Source organism: Equus caballus, chromosome 14, assembly GCF_041296265.1.
Source record: "Equus caballus isolate H_3958 breed thoroughbred chromosome 14, TB-T2T, whole genome shotgun sequence".
NCBI classification, from domain to species: Eukaryota; Metazoa; Chordata; class Mammalia; order Perissodactyla; family Equidae; genus Equus; species Equus caballus.
Genome location: NC_091697.1, coordinates 92,850,542 through 92,868,702, shown reverse-complemented (window position 1 = coordinate 92,868,702; position 18,161 = coordinate 92,850,542). Strand labels below are relative to the sequence as shown.

General features: G+C 37.8%; 1 protein-coding gene across 1 annotated transcript in view; it reads left to right on the top strand.

Moving 5' to 3' along the window:
* The window catches only part of ADGRV1 (adhesion G protein-coupled receptor V1), a 510,967-nt gene that overhangs the window by 170,089 nt on the left and 322,717 nt on the right, over window positions 1-18,161 (top strand). The window contains exons 59-68 of the mRNA XM_070233305.1: window positions 940-1,119; window positions 4,668-4,832; window positions 9,992-10,109; window positions 11,977-12,100; window positions 13,001-13,139; window positions 13,312-13,497; window positions 13,764-13,996; window positions 16,116-16,264; window positions 16,946-17,147; window positions 17,660-17,879. Coding sequence (XP_070089406.1) covers window positions 940-1,119; window positions 4,668-4,832; window positions 9,992-10,109; window positions 11,977-12,100; window positions 13,001-13,139; window positions 13,312-13,497; window positions 13,764-13,996; window positions 16,116-16,264; window positions 16,946-17,147; window positions 17,660-17,879 — 1,716 coding nt within the window. The remainder of the gene's footprint in view (window positions 1-939; window positions 1,120-4,667; window positions 4,833-9,991; window positions 10,110-11,976; window positions 12,101-13,000; window positions 13,140-13,311; window positions 13,498-13,763; window positions 13,997-16,115; window positions 16,265-16,945; window positions 17,148-17,659; window positions 17,880-18,161) is intronic.

Below are 18,161 nucleotides of genomic sequence, written 5' to 3'. Positions count from 1 at the left end.
TATCCTCGAAGTTAGCATCCCGTGGGGAAGGCATCCTGTATTCTGCAGTATAGATTTGAGGTGCAGACGTTTTAATGAACTTCCATTTTACGTTTGATTTTGTTGGGTTTTATGCCTTTCTGAGTGTGATGTTCAGATTTCTCACTTTTCTCTGTTGTTAAATTAAAGGCTTTAGATGGATTTAGGTAGAAAAACTTCATTTTCTGGTAAATGTCTCTGTCAAAGTACTGAAATTTCTCTCTGGGATACAGAAAAAGATGTGAAATATGGCGATACAGTTGGAATATTTTTTATGACCAATAGTGAAATCACAAGCTGGACCTAGTCTTACTTATTTATAAATCATAAACACTTTTAACACAGACCCAGACAAATGAGTGAAATCCTTATCATAAACATCTAAGAACAGCAAATTTGGGTTTTCTTCCTGCCTTTCTTTTTGCCTACCTTAAAAGAAGAATATTTGAAACCAAAGAGGTTAATTGTAATTGCAGAAGACAATGATAATTTCTATGGGACCATTTTATATCATGTAATATTAGTACTAAGTACACTAAGATATATGTTTGTGCGATGGTTATTAGAACCTGCATGGCATTTTGAATATTTTTGTTCAAGAATAAAGCTTTGTTGTTTTTTGTATCTATAAATAACATTATTTTATTACATATATAATTTCCTTTAGCTTGAAAATAATAGACTGTAAATTTCTGACTTTGAAATACTGTGAATATGTATGACTTTAAAATAGTTTTATGAACACAACAGGCAGAAAATCCTGCCTTTTTTTGTACTGTGTTTCTAAGTTTCAACTTAAAAATTTAAATGTATATGATCAAAAATTGCTATTATATTATATTGTCCGTCCCTCTCTCCCCCCTCCCCTCCCTTTCTTCTTCCATCTCTCCCCCTCTTTCCTCTTTCCTTCTTCTTTCACAGGTTACCGCAATGACAGAAATCACCATAATTGATGATGCTGAATTTGAACTCGTGGAAGTGTTCAATATTTCCTTAATCAAGGTGACCGGAGGTGGCCGACTTGGTGATGATGTTGTGGTAACTGTTGTTATTCCGCAAAATGATTCTCCATTTGGAGTATTCGGATTTGAAGAAAAGACTGTAAGTTCAATATCGGGGGGGGGGGCCTTCTCCTGGGCTAAGTTTTCATTTAATTTTTAGCAGAAAGATGTCTTTAATTTTTTTAAAAACTCTTTATTACCCTTTACTTATGATTCTCTTCTCAAGAATCTTTTGAGGTGGCTGTTGAATTCGAGGCCAATCCTTCAATCTGTGCACACAGTTTGGTGGTAATAAGAACTCTTACATCAGGCAGTTAGAAAGGAGAACAAATTCCTATTTGTTGGGTGTCATAGACCAGAGGTACTTTTTGCTGTTCTCTGCCTGCCCTGCTCCCAGGCCACCATCCTGGTCCCAAGGCAGGATTCTGTCATGGATCTGGTGTTACAGTCAGGATGAGTTTGGCTGGGGAGGGATTAATATTACCCACCCTTCTTGGTACTCTCCTGACTTATACTGAACAAAACACCACCGTCACTCCTTCTCATGTGTTTCTCTATATTTCTTCTCTTTCTTCCCTCTTACTACTTATGTTTTTTAAAGATTGGCACTTGAGCTAACATCTGTTGCCAATCTTGTTTTTTTTTAATTCCTCTCCCCAAAGCCCCCCGGTACGTAGTTGTATATTCTAGTTGTGAGTGCCTCTGGTTGTGCTATGTGGGACTCCTCACCAGCATGGCCTGATGAGCGGTGCCATGTCTGTGCCCAGGATCTGAACCGGTGAAACCCTGGGCCGCCGAAGTGGAGCCTGGGAACTTAATCACTTGTCCCGGGGCCGGCCTGTCTTCCCTCTTACTTCTCATTGGCTGTCTACTTCCAAGACCTGCCAGAGGGAGCCCAATTATTATTGATTCAACCACTGGGGGAGGAAAAAAGCTTAACCAATTGTTTGCTGACTGCTACTAAATTATCTCTACATCTTAAATATAAAATAAAGTGCTCTAAACTATATCATAAGTATTATTACATAATGATTATCTCATAATTATTATGACTTTACCTTTCAAAGAAAATTCCAAGATGAAATAATCAAAAATATTTAGATAATTCTAACATACACAACAACTTTACTGGCTCCCTATGTCACAGTTCCCTTTATTTGATCACTTATAGGTAGTCAGTAATTCACCACAGATCGCTTTAAATAGTAAAGAGCTGCTTTCATGCCCATTGCCTTTACTGTTCTGTCTCTGCAAAGCTAGACCTACAACTTGCCTATCAGGGCTAGGCTTCCCAGATGCTCCAAAATTTAAACATACCCTAATAAATGACTGATGATTTGATCATTGAAATTTCAACTTCATGAGAAAATGGAAACCATGAGAGGGACAGAACATACTTCTGCTGTAGCCTAATGAGACTCTTTTGCTTTCTTGGGAAAGGAATAAGCAGAAGTAAGCGTTCTTAAGGAGTGGTAGATTCACAGAAGAGAAGCTGTGAACGTTTCCCAGGCCACATAAAAAGTCTGGGAGATAGAAAAATGTATGAAGAAGAGAGTAAAAGTAACCATAATGGGACTAGCCCAAGATAGACAACATTAACATTTTGTTGTTTTTCCTTCCAGTCTTTCTTTGCATGTATGCAAACCATATTTTAATACATGTGAATATGTAATTTAATTTTTATACATTATCTCTATTAGCTTCCGAGGTTAGATAAAATGTTCGGGGTTTAGTAGTCAAACCTCCAGTTGGACAAACCTTGTAATAATGTTTTTGCTTTTAACTTTGTCACACTTTTGGACAATCCTTATAATAATGTTTTTGCTTTTAACTTTGTCACACTTTTGGATTAGGCATAGGAGTGTGTGTTCACAAACTTCTCTCACTGTTAGGGAAAATGAAGAGTTATGTTACTATTCATAAATAACTTCTTTTTATTCATTTTAAGTGCTGTCATAAACTTTAGTGCACCCTTGGTCTGGGAACTAATTGTAATAGTCTCAAATTTCTAATTTCTTTTACCACCTAAAAGGGAGAGTTAGGTCTCCCAGACCTTACTGTGTATCCCTCATAACCCTTGCTGTGAGGAGTCCATGCGTTGACCGGTGTGAGCACTCATCACTGGCCTTTACACTCAATAAGTGTCAAGGGCGATGTTTACTGTTGCTGGTGTTAGTAGTAGCTTGTTGCTCAGCCCTTTGTGGCTACTTTCCTTATATCCTACCTTACTGTGAAAAGCTCTTGAAAACTCTTTTAATGTGTGTCTAAGATGCACAATATCTTAGACAGTGAACATTCTGTTAGCATTATTTGAGGATACAGATTAGATTCAAAGCTGAAGAATATTGAGAAGATTGGTTAGTATAAGTCTGTCAGAATTAATTAGCTGCTCACAAGGGCAATGTGCTCAGTATCCCAAAGCACTAGGAATAGCAGAGGCTCGTGGAAATCTACAAAGACTTGGAATCTACAAAGACGTGGAAACAAAAAAGACTTATATGCAGTCTGTTTATAATGGAGTTTTTGTTTTTCTCTTTGTTTCTTTCTTTAATATTTCTAGTCTCTGAGGAGTGTATGAATAGCACTGAGTGTGAAGTCAAAACATCTCACCTAGATTCCAGCCTCCTCTTCTTCAAATATATGTCTATATCTGGCTCTCAGATTTCTTAGAGTTTCTGGGAGGCTTAAATAAGATTAAGTATGTGCAGAACTGATACGTAATAGACGCTCAATAAATATTAGTTGGCTCCAAATCCCTACTCTTAGCACCAATGCAACATCTCATGAGAAAAACAAAACAAGGTTGAGTTATACGTTTGTTAAGTATCTATCTGTCTTGAAAATGGAAAATATGGTGTTATATTTTTGTATTTACCTAACAGGTGGATATTATAGACTCAATTTGAGCTTTGTTTCACAGAGTTGATATGTGTAATTCAGTTGCACCAAGTCTTTTAATAAGGATCTTGTGTAAATAGTACAGGTAAAATAACATACTGAATTTCCTTCTCTCTTTATGTCAGGTTTATAAAGGCTCTTCTAAATTTGGACATACTAAAGTTGGCAAACTGCAAATAGTTCAGAGGACAGTTTAGGTCTGTATTATGTAGGGAGCCTGACTGCCTGTACAAAGGACCCCAAAATCTTGATTCCTTGATATAATAGGAGTTTATTTCTTCTTCTGCAAGAGTCCTGCATCAGTGTTCCTACTTGGAGTCTTAGGGACACTTCTCTCTGGCTGGCATCTCAGGCACCAGATTCTTTCCATCTTGTGGCTCTGTTCTCCTCTAGGTCCTGGGAGTCCCCTTTAGTCGCCTAGCAAATGGGAAAAGAGGGAATATGGAGGGCTGTGTGGGAACTTGATGGCGAGACTGTTAGTAGCCTACATCACTTTTGTCTGCATTCTATTGGTCAAATTCAGTCACATCCTCCACCTAGTTGCCAGAGTGCCTAGAAAATGCCAAGCAACTCAGTCTCTAGCACAAAAAGGAAATGGGGTTTGGTGAAACATTTTTTTTCTGTCACATGATTGTAACATGCTGTGAATAGAGTTCTCAATTCAAAAATTGTGTCACTGTCAATAGAAATCAGATTCAGTTTGTTTTTCCTGCTTCTTTTTTTCACCTTAGGGGATTTTCTTTCTTTCAGGTAATGGTCGATGAATCCTTTTTGTCTGATGACCCTGATTCATATGTGACATTGACGGTTGTCCGGTCCCCAGGGGGAAAAGGTGCTGTCCGACTTCAGTGGACTGTAGACGAGATGGCTAAAGATGAGCTCAGCCCTTTGAATGGGACGCTTCATTTTGATGAGGTATGGTCAGCATCAGGACTCCTGTAGTTTTTCTCTAATTTTCTTTTGCATAGTATTACTTATATAAATTTATGTGATAGTATTCACTATGTCTTGAATTTTTTTGAAATCATAAACATTGTGAATAAAAATCACAGACACACAGACACACAGAAAACACTGGATGTCTGAAATCAGATTCTTTAGTTCAGACACTGCTTCCATCCCACAGTCAAAACTACTCTTGCCTTAACATTTCCTCTCCTGATTGACGGCAAAACCAGTCAACCAAGCTAGACACCTGGGTGTCATCCTCATCTCCACCCATTTTTTAACTCTTACATATATTTGATCACTGAGCCTGGTCAGTTTTTCCTTTTAAATACTCTTTCTCGCTGTTCCTCCTTCTCTATCATGGCTGTGATGATCCATGGCCATGCCTCCATCATGTCTCCTTGGGTAGAGTCTTTTAACTGATATCCCCATTCCAGGTCTTTTATCTTTTCTGTCCATTATCCATGCACTGACAGGGTTATCTTTCTATGAGGAATATCACATTATGCCACCCCTTGCTTAAAACGAGCCAGTGGCTTCCTCTTACCCACAGGAGAAGTCAAAGCTTTGTAATGTGATACACAAAGCCTCTTAAGAGGGAATCCTGGCTGTACCTTCCACGTTGTCTTTCCATATTGCTTAATTTTTGTCCTTTGTGCTTCAGTAATAACAATCTACTTATAATCCCCAGAATATTCCAGGTAGTTTTTTAGCTCTCTGCTGTCCAGTTGCTGTTTCTTCATCCTGTTGATCTTATGTCACCTCCTCTCTGAAGCCTTCTCTTCTGATATTAAGTAGAATTAAACACACTATTGTGTGTTATCGCTGTACCTATTCACATGTTGAGAAGTGTCCTTATCACAGGGTTTATTAGATCAAACCATGTGGAATTGCAGCTGTTTGACCATTTTGCTCTACAAAATGGCAATTTCATATTATTAAACCTAACAGTAACTGTGCCTCTCTCAACCTACAGGAATGAGATATCCTTTAGCTCAGATTTAAAAATTACTTATATATGTATATATTTTTAAATTTTTAAATTTTTTTTGAGAAAGATTAACCCTGGGCTAACATCTGCTCCCAATCCTCCTCTTTTTGCTGAGGAAGACTGGCCCTGAGCTAAGATCCATGCCCATCTTCCTCTACTTTATATGTGGCACCCCTGCCACAGCATGGCTTACCGAGCAGTGCCATGACTGCACCCAGGATCCCAACCGGGGAACCCCAGACCACTGAAGTGTGCAAACGTAATCGCTGCATCACCGGGCTGGCCCCACAAATTACTTATGTTTGAATCTCCATACCCACCTTGGAGCTGTTCATTTTTGAGCATTACGTACAACATGAGTTATTCTAATTCCTTTCATGAGACTCAAACTTGATGTTTTGGGAATAGATGAGGTTAAGGAGACTTAGGGTGATTGTACGGCGTATCTCTCCGTAGAGCATTGAGGATAAGAGAAGTTTTGTCTCTAGCAGGCTGATTCCCATTATATTAGGATAAAATTATCCTGAGTTGACAAAAACAATTTAATTTTTAGGTCAGAAGAATTCAGCCAGTCCAAAGCAGCAAAAAAAAAAAAAAATTTTGCTGGGGAAGATTTGCCCTGAGCTATCTTCCTCTATGTTTTAGTATGTGGGCCACCAGCACAGCATGGCTGCTAACAGAGCCATGTGGGTCCGCACCTGGGAACTGCACCTGGGCCACTGAAGCAGAGCATGCTGAACTTAACCACTAGGCCACCAGGGCTGGCCCAGGTAAAAATATTTTTAAAAGACCCACAACTAGTTTTATCTTGGCAAAAACATTAATTTCAAGGATAGTGAGAAATAGCTACAACTATTGAGGCAGAAAAAACGTAAATATGAAGAAAAAATGGATGACAAAATTCTCCTCTGCAATGAATAAAATATGATTTTAAAAAATAGCATGATTCAGAACTTCTATAATGAGTCAAAATATTGATTGTGTACCATAATAACAGAAAGACAATCTACAACTTACAAAGACTAAGAAATTTTAAAATCCATATACAGTTGGGAAAAATGATTGAGGTAATGTTCAGTCAATCAAAAATCTGAATCAGCACTGGCCCCGTGGCCGAGTGGTTAAGTTCACGCACTCTGCTTTGCTGGCCCGGGTTTCTCTGGTTTGGATCCTGGGCCCTAACATGGCACCACTCATCAGGCCACGTTGAGGTGGCGTGCCACATGCCACAACTAGAGGGACCCACAACTAAAATATACAAGTATCTACTGGGGGGATTTGGGGAGAAAAAAGAGGAAAAAAAAAGAAGAAGATTGGCAACAGTTGTTAGCTCAGGTGCCAATTTTTTTAAAAAAAAATTTGAGGGCCTGGCCCAGTGACGCAGCGGTTAAGTGTGCAGGTTCCGCTTTGGCGGCCTGGGCTTCACTGGTTCGGATCCCAGGTGAGGACATGGCACCGCTCATCAAGCCATGCTGTAGCAGGCATCCCACAGATAAGGTAGAGGAAAATGGGCACAGATGTTAGCTCAGGGCTAGTCTTCCTCAGCAAAAAGAGGAGGATTGGCAGATGTTAGCTCAGGGCTGATCTTCCTCAAAAAAAAAAAAAAAATCTGAATCAAAAATAATAATTTACAAATGGAAAGCACTTTGCTATCCATCTCCATGTGTCGCAGATTCCCACAGTGGTAACTCTGAGGGAAGACCAAGATCTCTTTGCTCAAGCAATTGGTTTTTGTGACTCCTGAGGATGACTCCTCTTTCCAAATTCCTGTAAAGCAGTTGTAAATGTTGTATTTGTTTATGTCCTATCAACACTAGCCAGGAGGACCTTGGCTGGAGTATCAGTCAACCTTTCCCAGGATGTGACTTCGCTGGTTTCCTGTGTCCACTGAGCTTCCACTTTCTTGGTCAGCTTTGGTAACCAAAGAAGCTGGGGGAAGCAGCATATACGGCCCGATTAATCTGAGCACCAGAGTTTCACAGTGAATCCAATCTAATCAGAGCCAAGTAGTGTTTAGTAATCAAACTCTCAACTCTTTTACTGGAAGGAAGGGTCGGGAGGTGAAGGAGAATTGACAAGCTGATTCTGAAATATATATGCAAATGCTAAAGACCAAGAATAGTCAGAAACTCATAAAGAACATGGAGGGTGGCCTTCCCTAACCAAATCTAAGACAGTATGTGCCTAAGGTAAATATGACAGTGATATTGGCTCTGGGGTAGACAAATAAACCAAAGAGAAGAAAATGGAGAGTCCATATTTATCAATCTTTTTATGGCTTTTGCTTTCATGTTTGCATAATTCTTTCTTAAATTAATAAAGATGAAAGCAGAAGGAAACTAAAAACCAGAAAAACAGTAGAACTGATGAATAAGTTAAAAAAATGAACAAAAAATAACCTCACAAAATCAAAATTGACAAGAAAGAATGAACCATTAACAGAGAAAATATGAAAAAATTTAAGAGACTACTTTGTGCAAATCTAGGCAAATAAATTTAAACACCTCTATGAAATTGGCTCTAGTAGATACGTAGTAGATAGAGAAGGTCTAAGCAGATGAATTTCCACAAATGAAATAGAAAAAAAAAGTCAAACAAGAGAATAGAAGCCCCCCCAGGTGGTTTTCCAAATTAATTGACCAGACGTTGAAAGGTTAGGTAGTCCCGATCCCACGTGATCCATGTCTATGTTTATTTCTTTTTTTGGAGTCTGTTGACCTTTCTTCAGAGCTTTCAGCACCAAACAACACAGAAAACATACTTTTTTTCTTTCACTCTTCTGTTAGGTGATTAAGAAATTAAGCAGCAATGCTCTCTGGCAATTTATTTGCCACTTAGACATTCTGCCACCATTCTTGATATGTCGGTTACTCTGATAGCATTAATGATCTCAAGCCAGATGTCGCAGATATTTCATCCACTCATTTCTCAGATTCTGCTAAGTGACAGCTCACGAAACATCTAGATTGCATGCCCTAGCCATGATCTGAAAACTTCTCATCTGGCGTGAGAAGAATTTGGAAACTACTTTCAAATTTCTATAGATTCCCCTTTATATTCTATACCCAGCTCTGAAATACACATATCTCCATTCTAAGGAATGGTTTTGTAGCTAAGACACACAGTTAGAGCCTCTAACTCACAAAATGCGGAGATCTAATTCACAAAAAATTTAATTCACAAAATTCATAAAAGGCATAGGGGTGAGTCATTGCATCCCAGGAATTACAGATTTTCCACAAGTACATTTAATAAGGTCTAAGGCAGGAAGTATACATTTTCCTAGAAGCTCTTATAAAATTTTTAAGAAGTACAGATGTTGTAAAATAGAAATAAGGAACCCTGAAGAGAGAACAGCTTGAGTGAAGAGATTAAAATAGTGCTTTTTAATATTAAAAATATCAAAGCAAAGATACCATTGCAGGACTAAGATGTACGTGAGAAGCAATAAAGGGTAAAATTCAAACTGCAGGAAGTTAATCAGTGATGCGTAGGACAAATTGGTGTTGTTTTGTCAGCATACAGAGGAAAAAAAGATCAAAGTGGTATCTGTCATGGTTATGTCTCAAAGTATTGATCTCGTTGTCCTCTGTATATTTGCTTTCCTCTGTTCATTCTCTTCCAGCCTGTGCTGGAAACTTAACAGATGCTCCAAGAAACTACTGAGCTAAGTGTAAGACAAGGGGGGGAAGGAGTAACAGTCAGCACTGTGGGGTTCAGCAGCTGTGGAAGGAATGGGAAGGAAGCAGGAATGGGTAGAGGCCAAGAGTCAAATCGGCAGTAGGAAGGTAACCTCCGTAAGTATTAGACCTATGTCCTTGGTCTGTTTACAGCAGGCTGTGACCCTTTAGCTCTCTTTAAGAGATTGAACTTTCAATGGTCGAAAATTTTTAATAAATTTAGAAGTTGTGTTAAATTTTTCCACCCTTTTTCCTACTGATAACCTAAATGGGATTTATAGTCAGAGCTAATTTTTATACAGTAATTCTGTCTAGAAGCAGCCCTAATTCTAGGGGACAAAAAAGACACACTTTAGAGAATGCTTATGGATGTAAACTTTATCCCACTAATGAGGATATTCAAAATTTGGTGTTGGTCAATCAGGAAAATTTATTATTCCTCTCGTTTGATGTAGACTGAGTCCCAGAAGACCATTGTATTGCACACACTTCAAGACACCGTGTTGGAGGAGGACCGGCGTTTCACCATTCAGCTGATGTCACTTGACGAGGTAGAAATATCTCCAGTGAAAGGTAAGAGAAATTCAGATTTTTTGAAATTAAAAACTAGGTTCTCAGAAAAACATAATCAAGTAGTTAATGGTTACAAAGATAGGTAATGTTGGGTTTTACAATTTCTAAAACGTTTGCTAAAACATAAAGATGTCATTTCCCACTGATGTTACAGCTAAAGAATTTTTAAAAGTAAAATTATAATACCCAAAGTTGATAAGATCATATGCCAAAAATTTCATACAACTTAGCTGTGTGGTTTTTTTAAAAATAAAGGTATTTATTTTAGCAATGTTTATAAAATAAAATATGGAAGCTTCCTAAATGATCTAACAGTAGGAGTCTGGTTCAGTATAACAGAATACTATGCAACTATTCAAAAGGATGTGGCAGAAAAAGCCTTAATTACATTAAAATTAAGTACACTTAATTACATGGATAATTGTTATGTTAATACAGCAGGCTTCATAACAATGTATTCATTGTAATCCCATTTTTCTCATATGCATGTCATAAATATGTTTAGAGTTATTTACTTGAAATGTTGATAGTGATTTTTGATTACCTATATGTTCTAGACATATTTACAATGATCACATATTACTTTTTAAATAAAATGTTATTTTAAAACTTGGCATATTATTATGTCTATTTCAGCCTATCTAGACCTATTTTCATCTGAAAGGAAATACTTAGATATTTTGACGTTTCGGAAAGCAGGGTCATAATTCTCATTTGTCTATGGTCCATATGAAAATTTGTTTCTTAGATCTGGAGAGAAAGGATTAATGATTCTAATTAAGTTTTATTGTAGTACAAATGATCACAACCATAAAAAATGGCCCATAAATTTTAGTCTGAAAGCTTAGATACTGTTACATGCCCTATTTTGCCATCAAGAACTTCATCCTATTGATCTGTGGCCAAAAAAGCAGAATTCCATGCCAAGGAAATTCTCAAAATTGTAGAAAGTATCACTGTATGCACCTCGGGTAGATATTCTTTCCGCATTTTTGTCTAGAGTACTTTCCACAAAGCCTGTGAGGGACTCATATCCTTGCACCATGTCCTTCCATAAGCCTTAAGTTAGCTCAGTTGTCTACATCATGTTCAAGTAAATGGCAGGGCTTATGTTATATAGACTAGCTAGACACAAGAACAAGAATATACCAGTAAATCAGGGTAAGTTGTTTATCAATATTAAAAAATCATAGTATATTTCTAACTGTGAATACTTGCACACGACTAACCACTCTTGGTTCCATTAATCTGTTGCCAAAGAATGTGAAAGTACAGTAATCCAGTTCTTTTTTTTCATGAAACCCTAATATGTGCTCTGGAAACAATTTTCTTCAAGTTACTGCTAAATTATGATATGAATATTCAAATTACTTGATATTTTTATTTCCATTTTAGTAGGAATATTTGACACTTTTATAAATGTTTACAGGCAATTAGTGGAGTCATCAAATTGAAAATAAAAAAGTGCCCCAAGAATTTTTGCTTTTGCCACATAGCCACAGCCACATAGCCAATTGCAGTGAGTTGCGAAGTGCTTACTGTAGAAGTGAATTAATACAAGTGGTAGAAGAGTACTTGCTTATCACGGGGTGACAATGGAATTGTTGCCCACTTTCTCCTGCCCCTTCCATTAAAATGTAATCTTGGGAAAGTTATTTGCCTCAGTGTCTTCAGTGCCTCAGTGTGCTTAAGTGATCTCTTCATCGGTAAAAATGAGGATAATATTAGTACCTAACTAATATGATTGTCATGAGGATTAACTCATAAGATTAGTATATGTGAAGCACTTAGAACATTGCCAGACATATACTAGATGCATACGTGTGTTTGCTACATAAGTGGTATATGTATATCATCTTCAATGTAGGTAGCGCATCCATAATCATTCGGGGAGATAAGGGAGCATCAGGAGAAGTTGGGATAGCTCCGTCATCTAGGCACGTCCTCATTGGGGAACCCTCAGCAAAATATAACGGTACTGCTATCATCAGGTAAGGGCTTCATGATTTTTCTTTGCCTGGGTGGGGGTTTTGAAGTTTTATTTGAATAGTTAGCACTTTTATGCCTTAAATTCGTTGTTCTCAATACATACACATTCTTCAAGCATTGTCATTTTATATCGTGATAATGTCTTGTGGAGAGTAGAGCAAACTTTTGGTACAGATTGAAGACACGTCCTGAGCTACGTGGAAGTTAGATCATGAGGAGGTTTCTGACTGTTTCTTGGGTGATTTGCACAACTTGTGCCAAGGAAAGCACGTTGAGTTGACCTCAGGAGATCTATGCTTTTGGCGTGGTTCTGTCACCAGCCATGTAAAATAAGAGATTTACTTCATATCTGTTGGCTTGTGTGTCTGCTACAAAGTCATTCCTTAGAAAATCATCTGCATTATACATTTTGATAATTCTAAGTGTTCTAAAATCAGAGCTAATTATATAACTCAGGTAGTATGATCTTAGACAACTTTATTACACTTTTTCTCATGAGGAGTGGGACAGCAACTCTCAATGAAGTAGCTGAATTTGAGTTAAAACTTTATCTTTTTCGTAGTTTTTCCATTAACGTTGCATGTAGGAAGTGTTTACTATTGTTTGGAGAACTTTCTTAGGCTATTCATATTTTGGACTTTGTGTATTAAGAGAAAAGTCTGTGAATACTTTTTTTATTCCTTTAAACCTTTCACTATCAGCCTTCAGCTTTTGTCAGTATTCTTATCAAGCAGATTTACACAAGCTCAGTGTAAATAAGGTAAACCCCAAATAGATAAAGGTTATTTAAATGCAGCATGTTCTTGAAATGTCAAAATTGTTTATTGATGAAAGATAAAGCAAATATTTAGGAAAAGTTCCTTCAATAAAATGTATTGAATATACTTTGTATGTTGTTGTAGCCTTGTTCGTGGCCCAGTGATTTCTGGGGAGGTCACAGTGTACTGGAGGATATTCCCTCCTTCTGTGGGGGAATTTGCTGAAACATCGGGAAAACTGACAATGCGAGATGGACAGTCTGCCGCGATTGTAGTCATACAGGTATCAGTGTTCCTGCTTTCTCTTATGCACGTTGCTCTGTGTGTGTATGTGGTTGGGGGGTGGCGTGCTGGGAGGTAGTTATCATCCCACAGTTCGTTGTTGTTGCTTATGTGATATTTTTCTTTAAATGTTACAGATTCTGCTGCTAATAGCTCTTTTTGTCCTCCTCTAGGCTTTGAATGATGACATTCCTGAGGAAAAGCATTTCTATGAGTTTCAGCTGGCTGGAATCAGTGAAGGGGGAAGACTGAGCGAATCCAGCAGCACTGCCAATATCACCATGGCTGCCAGTGACTTTCCCTATGGCCAATTCGCCTTCTCACACGAGCAACTTCGAGTGGCAGAGGCAGCACAAAGGGTAGAGTGTGAAGTGCTTGAAATCTTAAATAGCAGTTTGGTTTTTTATATTGTGAGTGATCTTTGAAATGTGTTTCCTTGGTCATATTCCAAAGTTTACACAAAGTGATTCATTTGCACCTAAGATCATTTTAACGTTAACATACTTTTATAAGTTTATATATAATTTCAACATAATGCTGGTAAATAGAATTAGAGACCATAAAAATTAAGCATTGTCTGGTAGATTAATCATCCAAATGAAATCAAACACTGCTTCTCGTGTAGGTTAACATCACGGTCCTTCGTTCAGGTGGGTCTTCCGGCCCCGTGAGGCTGTGCTATGAGACCCTGAGTGGGACGGCCGAGGCAGGCCTGGACTTCATCCCTGCCTCAGGGGAGCTCCTCTTTGAAGCAAGGGAGGTGGCAAAAAGCCTGCATATTGAAATGCTTGATGATGGTCTTCCTGAAGGCCCCGAGGAATTTTCTCTCGTGATTACAAAGGTGGAACTCCTGGGAAGGTAAAGTACAAAAAAATAATAAATTAGGAAAAAGAAGAAAGCAGAAAGAGAGAAGGAAAGAGGAAAGGCCACATTGGGTAGGAGTTATACGGAACTGTAAAACTGTCTCAGATTTGCTCTTTCTCAGATTTATGTGACATTAGAACAGGGCACGGTAGGGAAATTATGACAAAGGCTAACTGTTAATTGTGCAGTATTCTAAACTCTAATTTTCTTTTTCTGGAAAGTGGAAAGTATGTGTTTCTGTTGTGTGAATTCACTCTGGGCAACCAGAGAATTAAACACGGTGGGGGATTGTAGTAACTCGGGAAGGAAATAGAGTCATTGTTCTTCAGGTCAAAGGTCAGCTGGTGTGGCTGAATTTGCCACCCCTCTCTCTGTCTCCATTCCAGTGAAAGGGCTGGAGTGAGAGATGTCTTCCTTTGATGTCTCTAAGGGCTTTCTGGTCCTCTCTGTGGGTGAATGAGGTAGAGGCTTGCCCAGTAGCAGTTTTAAAGTGGGGGAAAAAATTTGAGTCAAAGATAATTGGCCATTAATGTGCACCAAGTTTCACTGAAGATCCAGAATTAACTATACTGAGACCCTCTCATCGCTGATTTGGTGGGAGCAGACTTGATTATCAAGGGCGGAAACACCTTTGGCATGCTGAGGTGCCCACAGGTGGAGCAGACCTACATGACAGCTTAAGCCAAACCTTCGACTAGAATGTTTGCATTTAGATAAGTCCTGAAGGAAGTTTTCTTGTGCCTGAAAATGTTTTTGCATTTGTTATGTAAATGCCGTGCTTCAAAAGCTTTTTTTAACTAAAACATTTCAGGGTGATTTAGGTAGAGTATACATCATTCCACCTGGAAAAAAATACTGTGGGCTTGCACACACTTCAAATCTTAAATTTCCCAGAGATGACTCTGTGTCTGGCGATGGGAATGAATTTATACTTATATTAAATGTGTTGGAATCTGAACTGGTCACTGACTATTTTGATTAAATAGGTGAAATTTAGTAAAAGTAGCTCATGAAATGTGAGATCGTGTCTGTGTTATTGACTAAGTAGGGCTTGAAGCATTTGCTGTCTCTTCTACCTTTAAAAAAGCAATTCCTACTTGAGTTTAATTCTGGGGAAACTAGTTTTCCCTTCCAGATAAATTTCTAGGCTTCTTTTGATCTGAAAAGGAAAACAGTATAAACCCATTTTGCCTAGTTGCCGGAAAATTTACTGCTCCGGTATTCAGTTATGGTAATGAACTTATCTACAAACCGTCTCAGACTACTGATAACAGTTACTCTTCTCATTTAATATTTTAATCCCCAGTTTTCTAATTTTGCCTTACATATAATCTTATGAACTAGCTTTCAAACTGTTGAAATTAGATAGGGTAAAAATGCCAGATAAATAGAATTTGGAAATTGCAGGAAAGACTAAAATGGTTTAGTGCCATTTTTTAGCTCTGGGAATTAAAGTGATATAAAATTCTGGAAGTCAAAACTTTTCTTTTATGGGGATAGTATCAACCTAAAAAAACAAAGGAAACTTACTTTGCGTAAATATGTCATTAGTCAAGTAAACTATCATCTATATTAAAGAATAGAGGCATTGATTATAATTGGTTTCCACAGATGTTAAAATATTTTCTTGAATCTTGAAGGTTTAGCTTGAAATTTCTTTAGTGGCATGATACTCAGTATTTCTTTAAAGTAACCCTCTCAGCCCAGCCCTGGGAGGCTCTGGCCCAGCTGGTTTCCATCTCTGAGGGCTCTACAGTTTGACAGACATTCTCTTCTTCCTTCCATGACTGTAGCACGTGCTCAGTCGTGCATTCCTCGCCCCAGAGGTTCATTTTATGACAGTTTCTTCCCGATTTCCTAATAGTTTTATTATCTTCCCATTGCCTAAGTTTAATAACTCTACATTAGCTCTGGTTTCACGCAGGCGGTGATAATTGGGAGCAACACAGAAATCTGTTTCAAACATCATTTTAGGAAAAAAAAGAGTATTTTAGTGTTGGAGATCTTTAAAAAGATTAAAATGCTTAATAGGACTAAGTTCTAGGAGCTCAGAGGACGCTTCAGTTCATGCTAAGCAATTATGCACTCATTTTATTTTTTATTACTTTGCAAGAGGGTATGATTTTACCATCCAAGAAAATGGACTGCAGGTGGATCAGCCTCCTGAAATAGGAAACATCTCCATCGTCCGAATCGTAATAATGAAAAATGATAATGCAGAGGGCATCATTGAATTTGACCCAAGATATACTGCCTTCGAAGGTAGGTTTCAGTAACCTTACTTATAAATTTACCACCATTTTCTGAATTACAGAGTACCTGAGAATGACATTGTCAGTTTGAATTCCTATCCATAAATTTTCTTGCTTTGGTGTGTATGTGTATATACACATACATATACACCTTTATGTGTATTTATATCTGCCTTTGTAATAAAATATATTTTGAGTTACCTTTGGCCAGACTTGAACCTTGCTTGTGTATGCCAAAGCTGAATGGTTGGGAATGAGGCAATTTAGAAAAATTATATTTAACCTTAGGATTATTGAAATATTTATATTTCAAACATTTTTGTGAATCTTTCTAACTTATGCAGTACTTAATTTCAGATGATTAGAAATCAGTGAAAATTCTCTTTCTAGTGAAGGGTCATTTATTTGCATGTGGCATGCAGAGGAAGAATGCCTATGCTAATGATTATGATTAATTCAATAGGTTATTTAAATTATAACTTATACTACTCACTACAACTTTCAACTTGTGACAAACTATACTCCTCCTAAAAAAACAAGTCATGATATTTTCACTAATCATTTTTTTAGAGAGATAAGTGAACTTTGGAAAAATTGAGTGCTTGCATTGTACCATTATGTTTAATTGCCAATTTAATTGAAGTTAGTTGCTTTGTCTGGCGTACCAGTTAATTCCAGATTCCCGTTACAGTGGAGGAAGATGTCGGGATGGTCATGATCCCAGTGGTGAGGCTGCATGGAACTTACGGCCGCGTGACGGCTGATTTCATCTCTCAGAGCGCCTCCGCCGTTCCTGGGGGTGTCGATTACGTGCTGCATGGCAGTTCAGTCACCTTTCAGCACGGGCAGAACTTAAGTTTTATAAATATCTCCATCATTGATGACAATGAAAGGTAATACTACTTAGTGATATCGGAAATAATATGGGCATACGTACAGCACGAACACTGTGCTCCAATCCTTACCTCTATTTTGCACTGATAATAGAATTTTAGATTATACATGGGCCCATTGAGAAACAAGTGAAAAACTTTTAGGGGTACTGGAGTAGGGAAAAAGGGCTTGGGAGACCACCGAGGAACTGTAGATGTCACTTTTTCAAATAGAGGAAATAATTTTTGTTCCTTTGGATTTGAAAAGTCTAATCAGAATGTGGAAACATCATGCACTTTTTTAATGCGTTAAGCAATTAAAAAGAGTGGGAAAAAGTCTGGTAACTCTCCCAAGTTATGTAATATTGAAGCTGATCATTCATGATTTTAGCTGAGTACCGTCTTCTTCCCACTTTGTGTGTGACTACTGTGCCTTGAATATGTATGACCAATTTGGAAAATGACTAGTTATTGGATTTTAGAAGCATTTTAATGTGTTTAGATTCACAGAATTGTTCCTTCTTGCTATGCAGTGAATTTGCAGAGCCCATTGAAATTCTGCTGGTTGGAGCTACTGGTGGAGCGGTCCTTGGGCGCCACCTAGTGAGCAGAGTCACGATAGCCAAGAGTGACTCTCCCTTTGGCGTTGTAAGATTTCTCAATCAAAGCAAAATTTCTGTTCCTAATCCCAATTCCACAATGATTTTACCCTTGCTGCTGGAGCGGACTGGAGGCCTCTCGGGTGAGATTCAGGTACAGTTATTCCTCCCATGGTTTTAAAAATAATTCTTGATAGATTGAGTTTGGTGTTGGATTTTCTTGTTCCTCAAATATATTCCTTTATTTATTCACAATCAATAATATTTATTAATTACCTAGTAGAGGTAAAGTAGCTTCCAGGTCCTATGAAGCACATAAAAATGTATGAGGCATACAGCTGTTCTCAGGGAACTCTTGAGAGCGAGTTAGAAATTAAATGAAGGATCCTGATAAATTGCATTAATTCAACAAGTATTTGTTGAATGTTTTCCATGT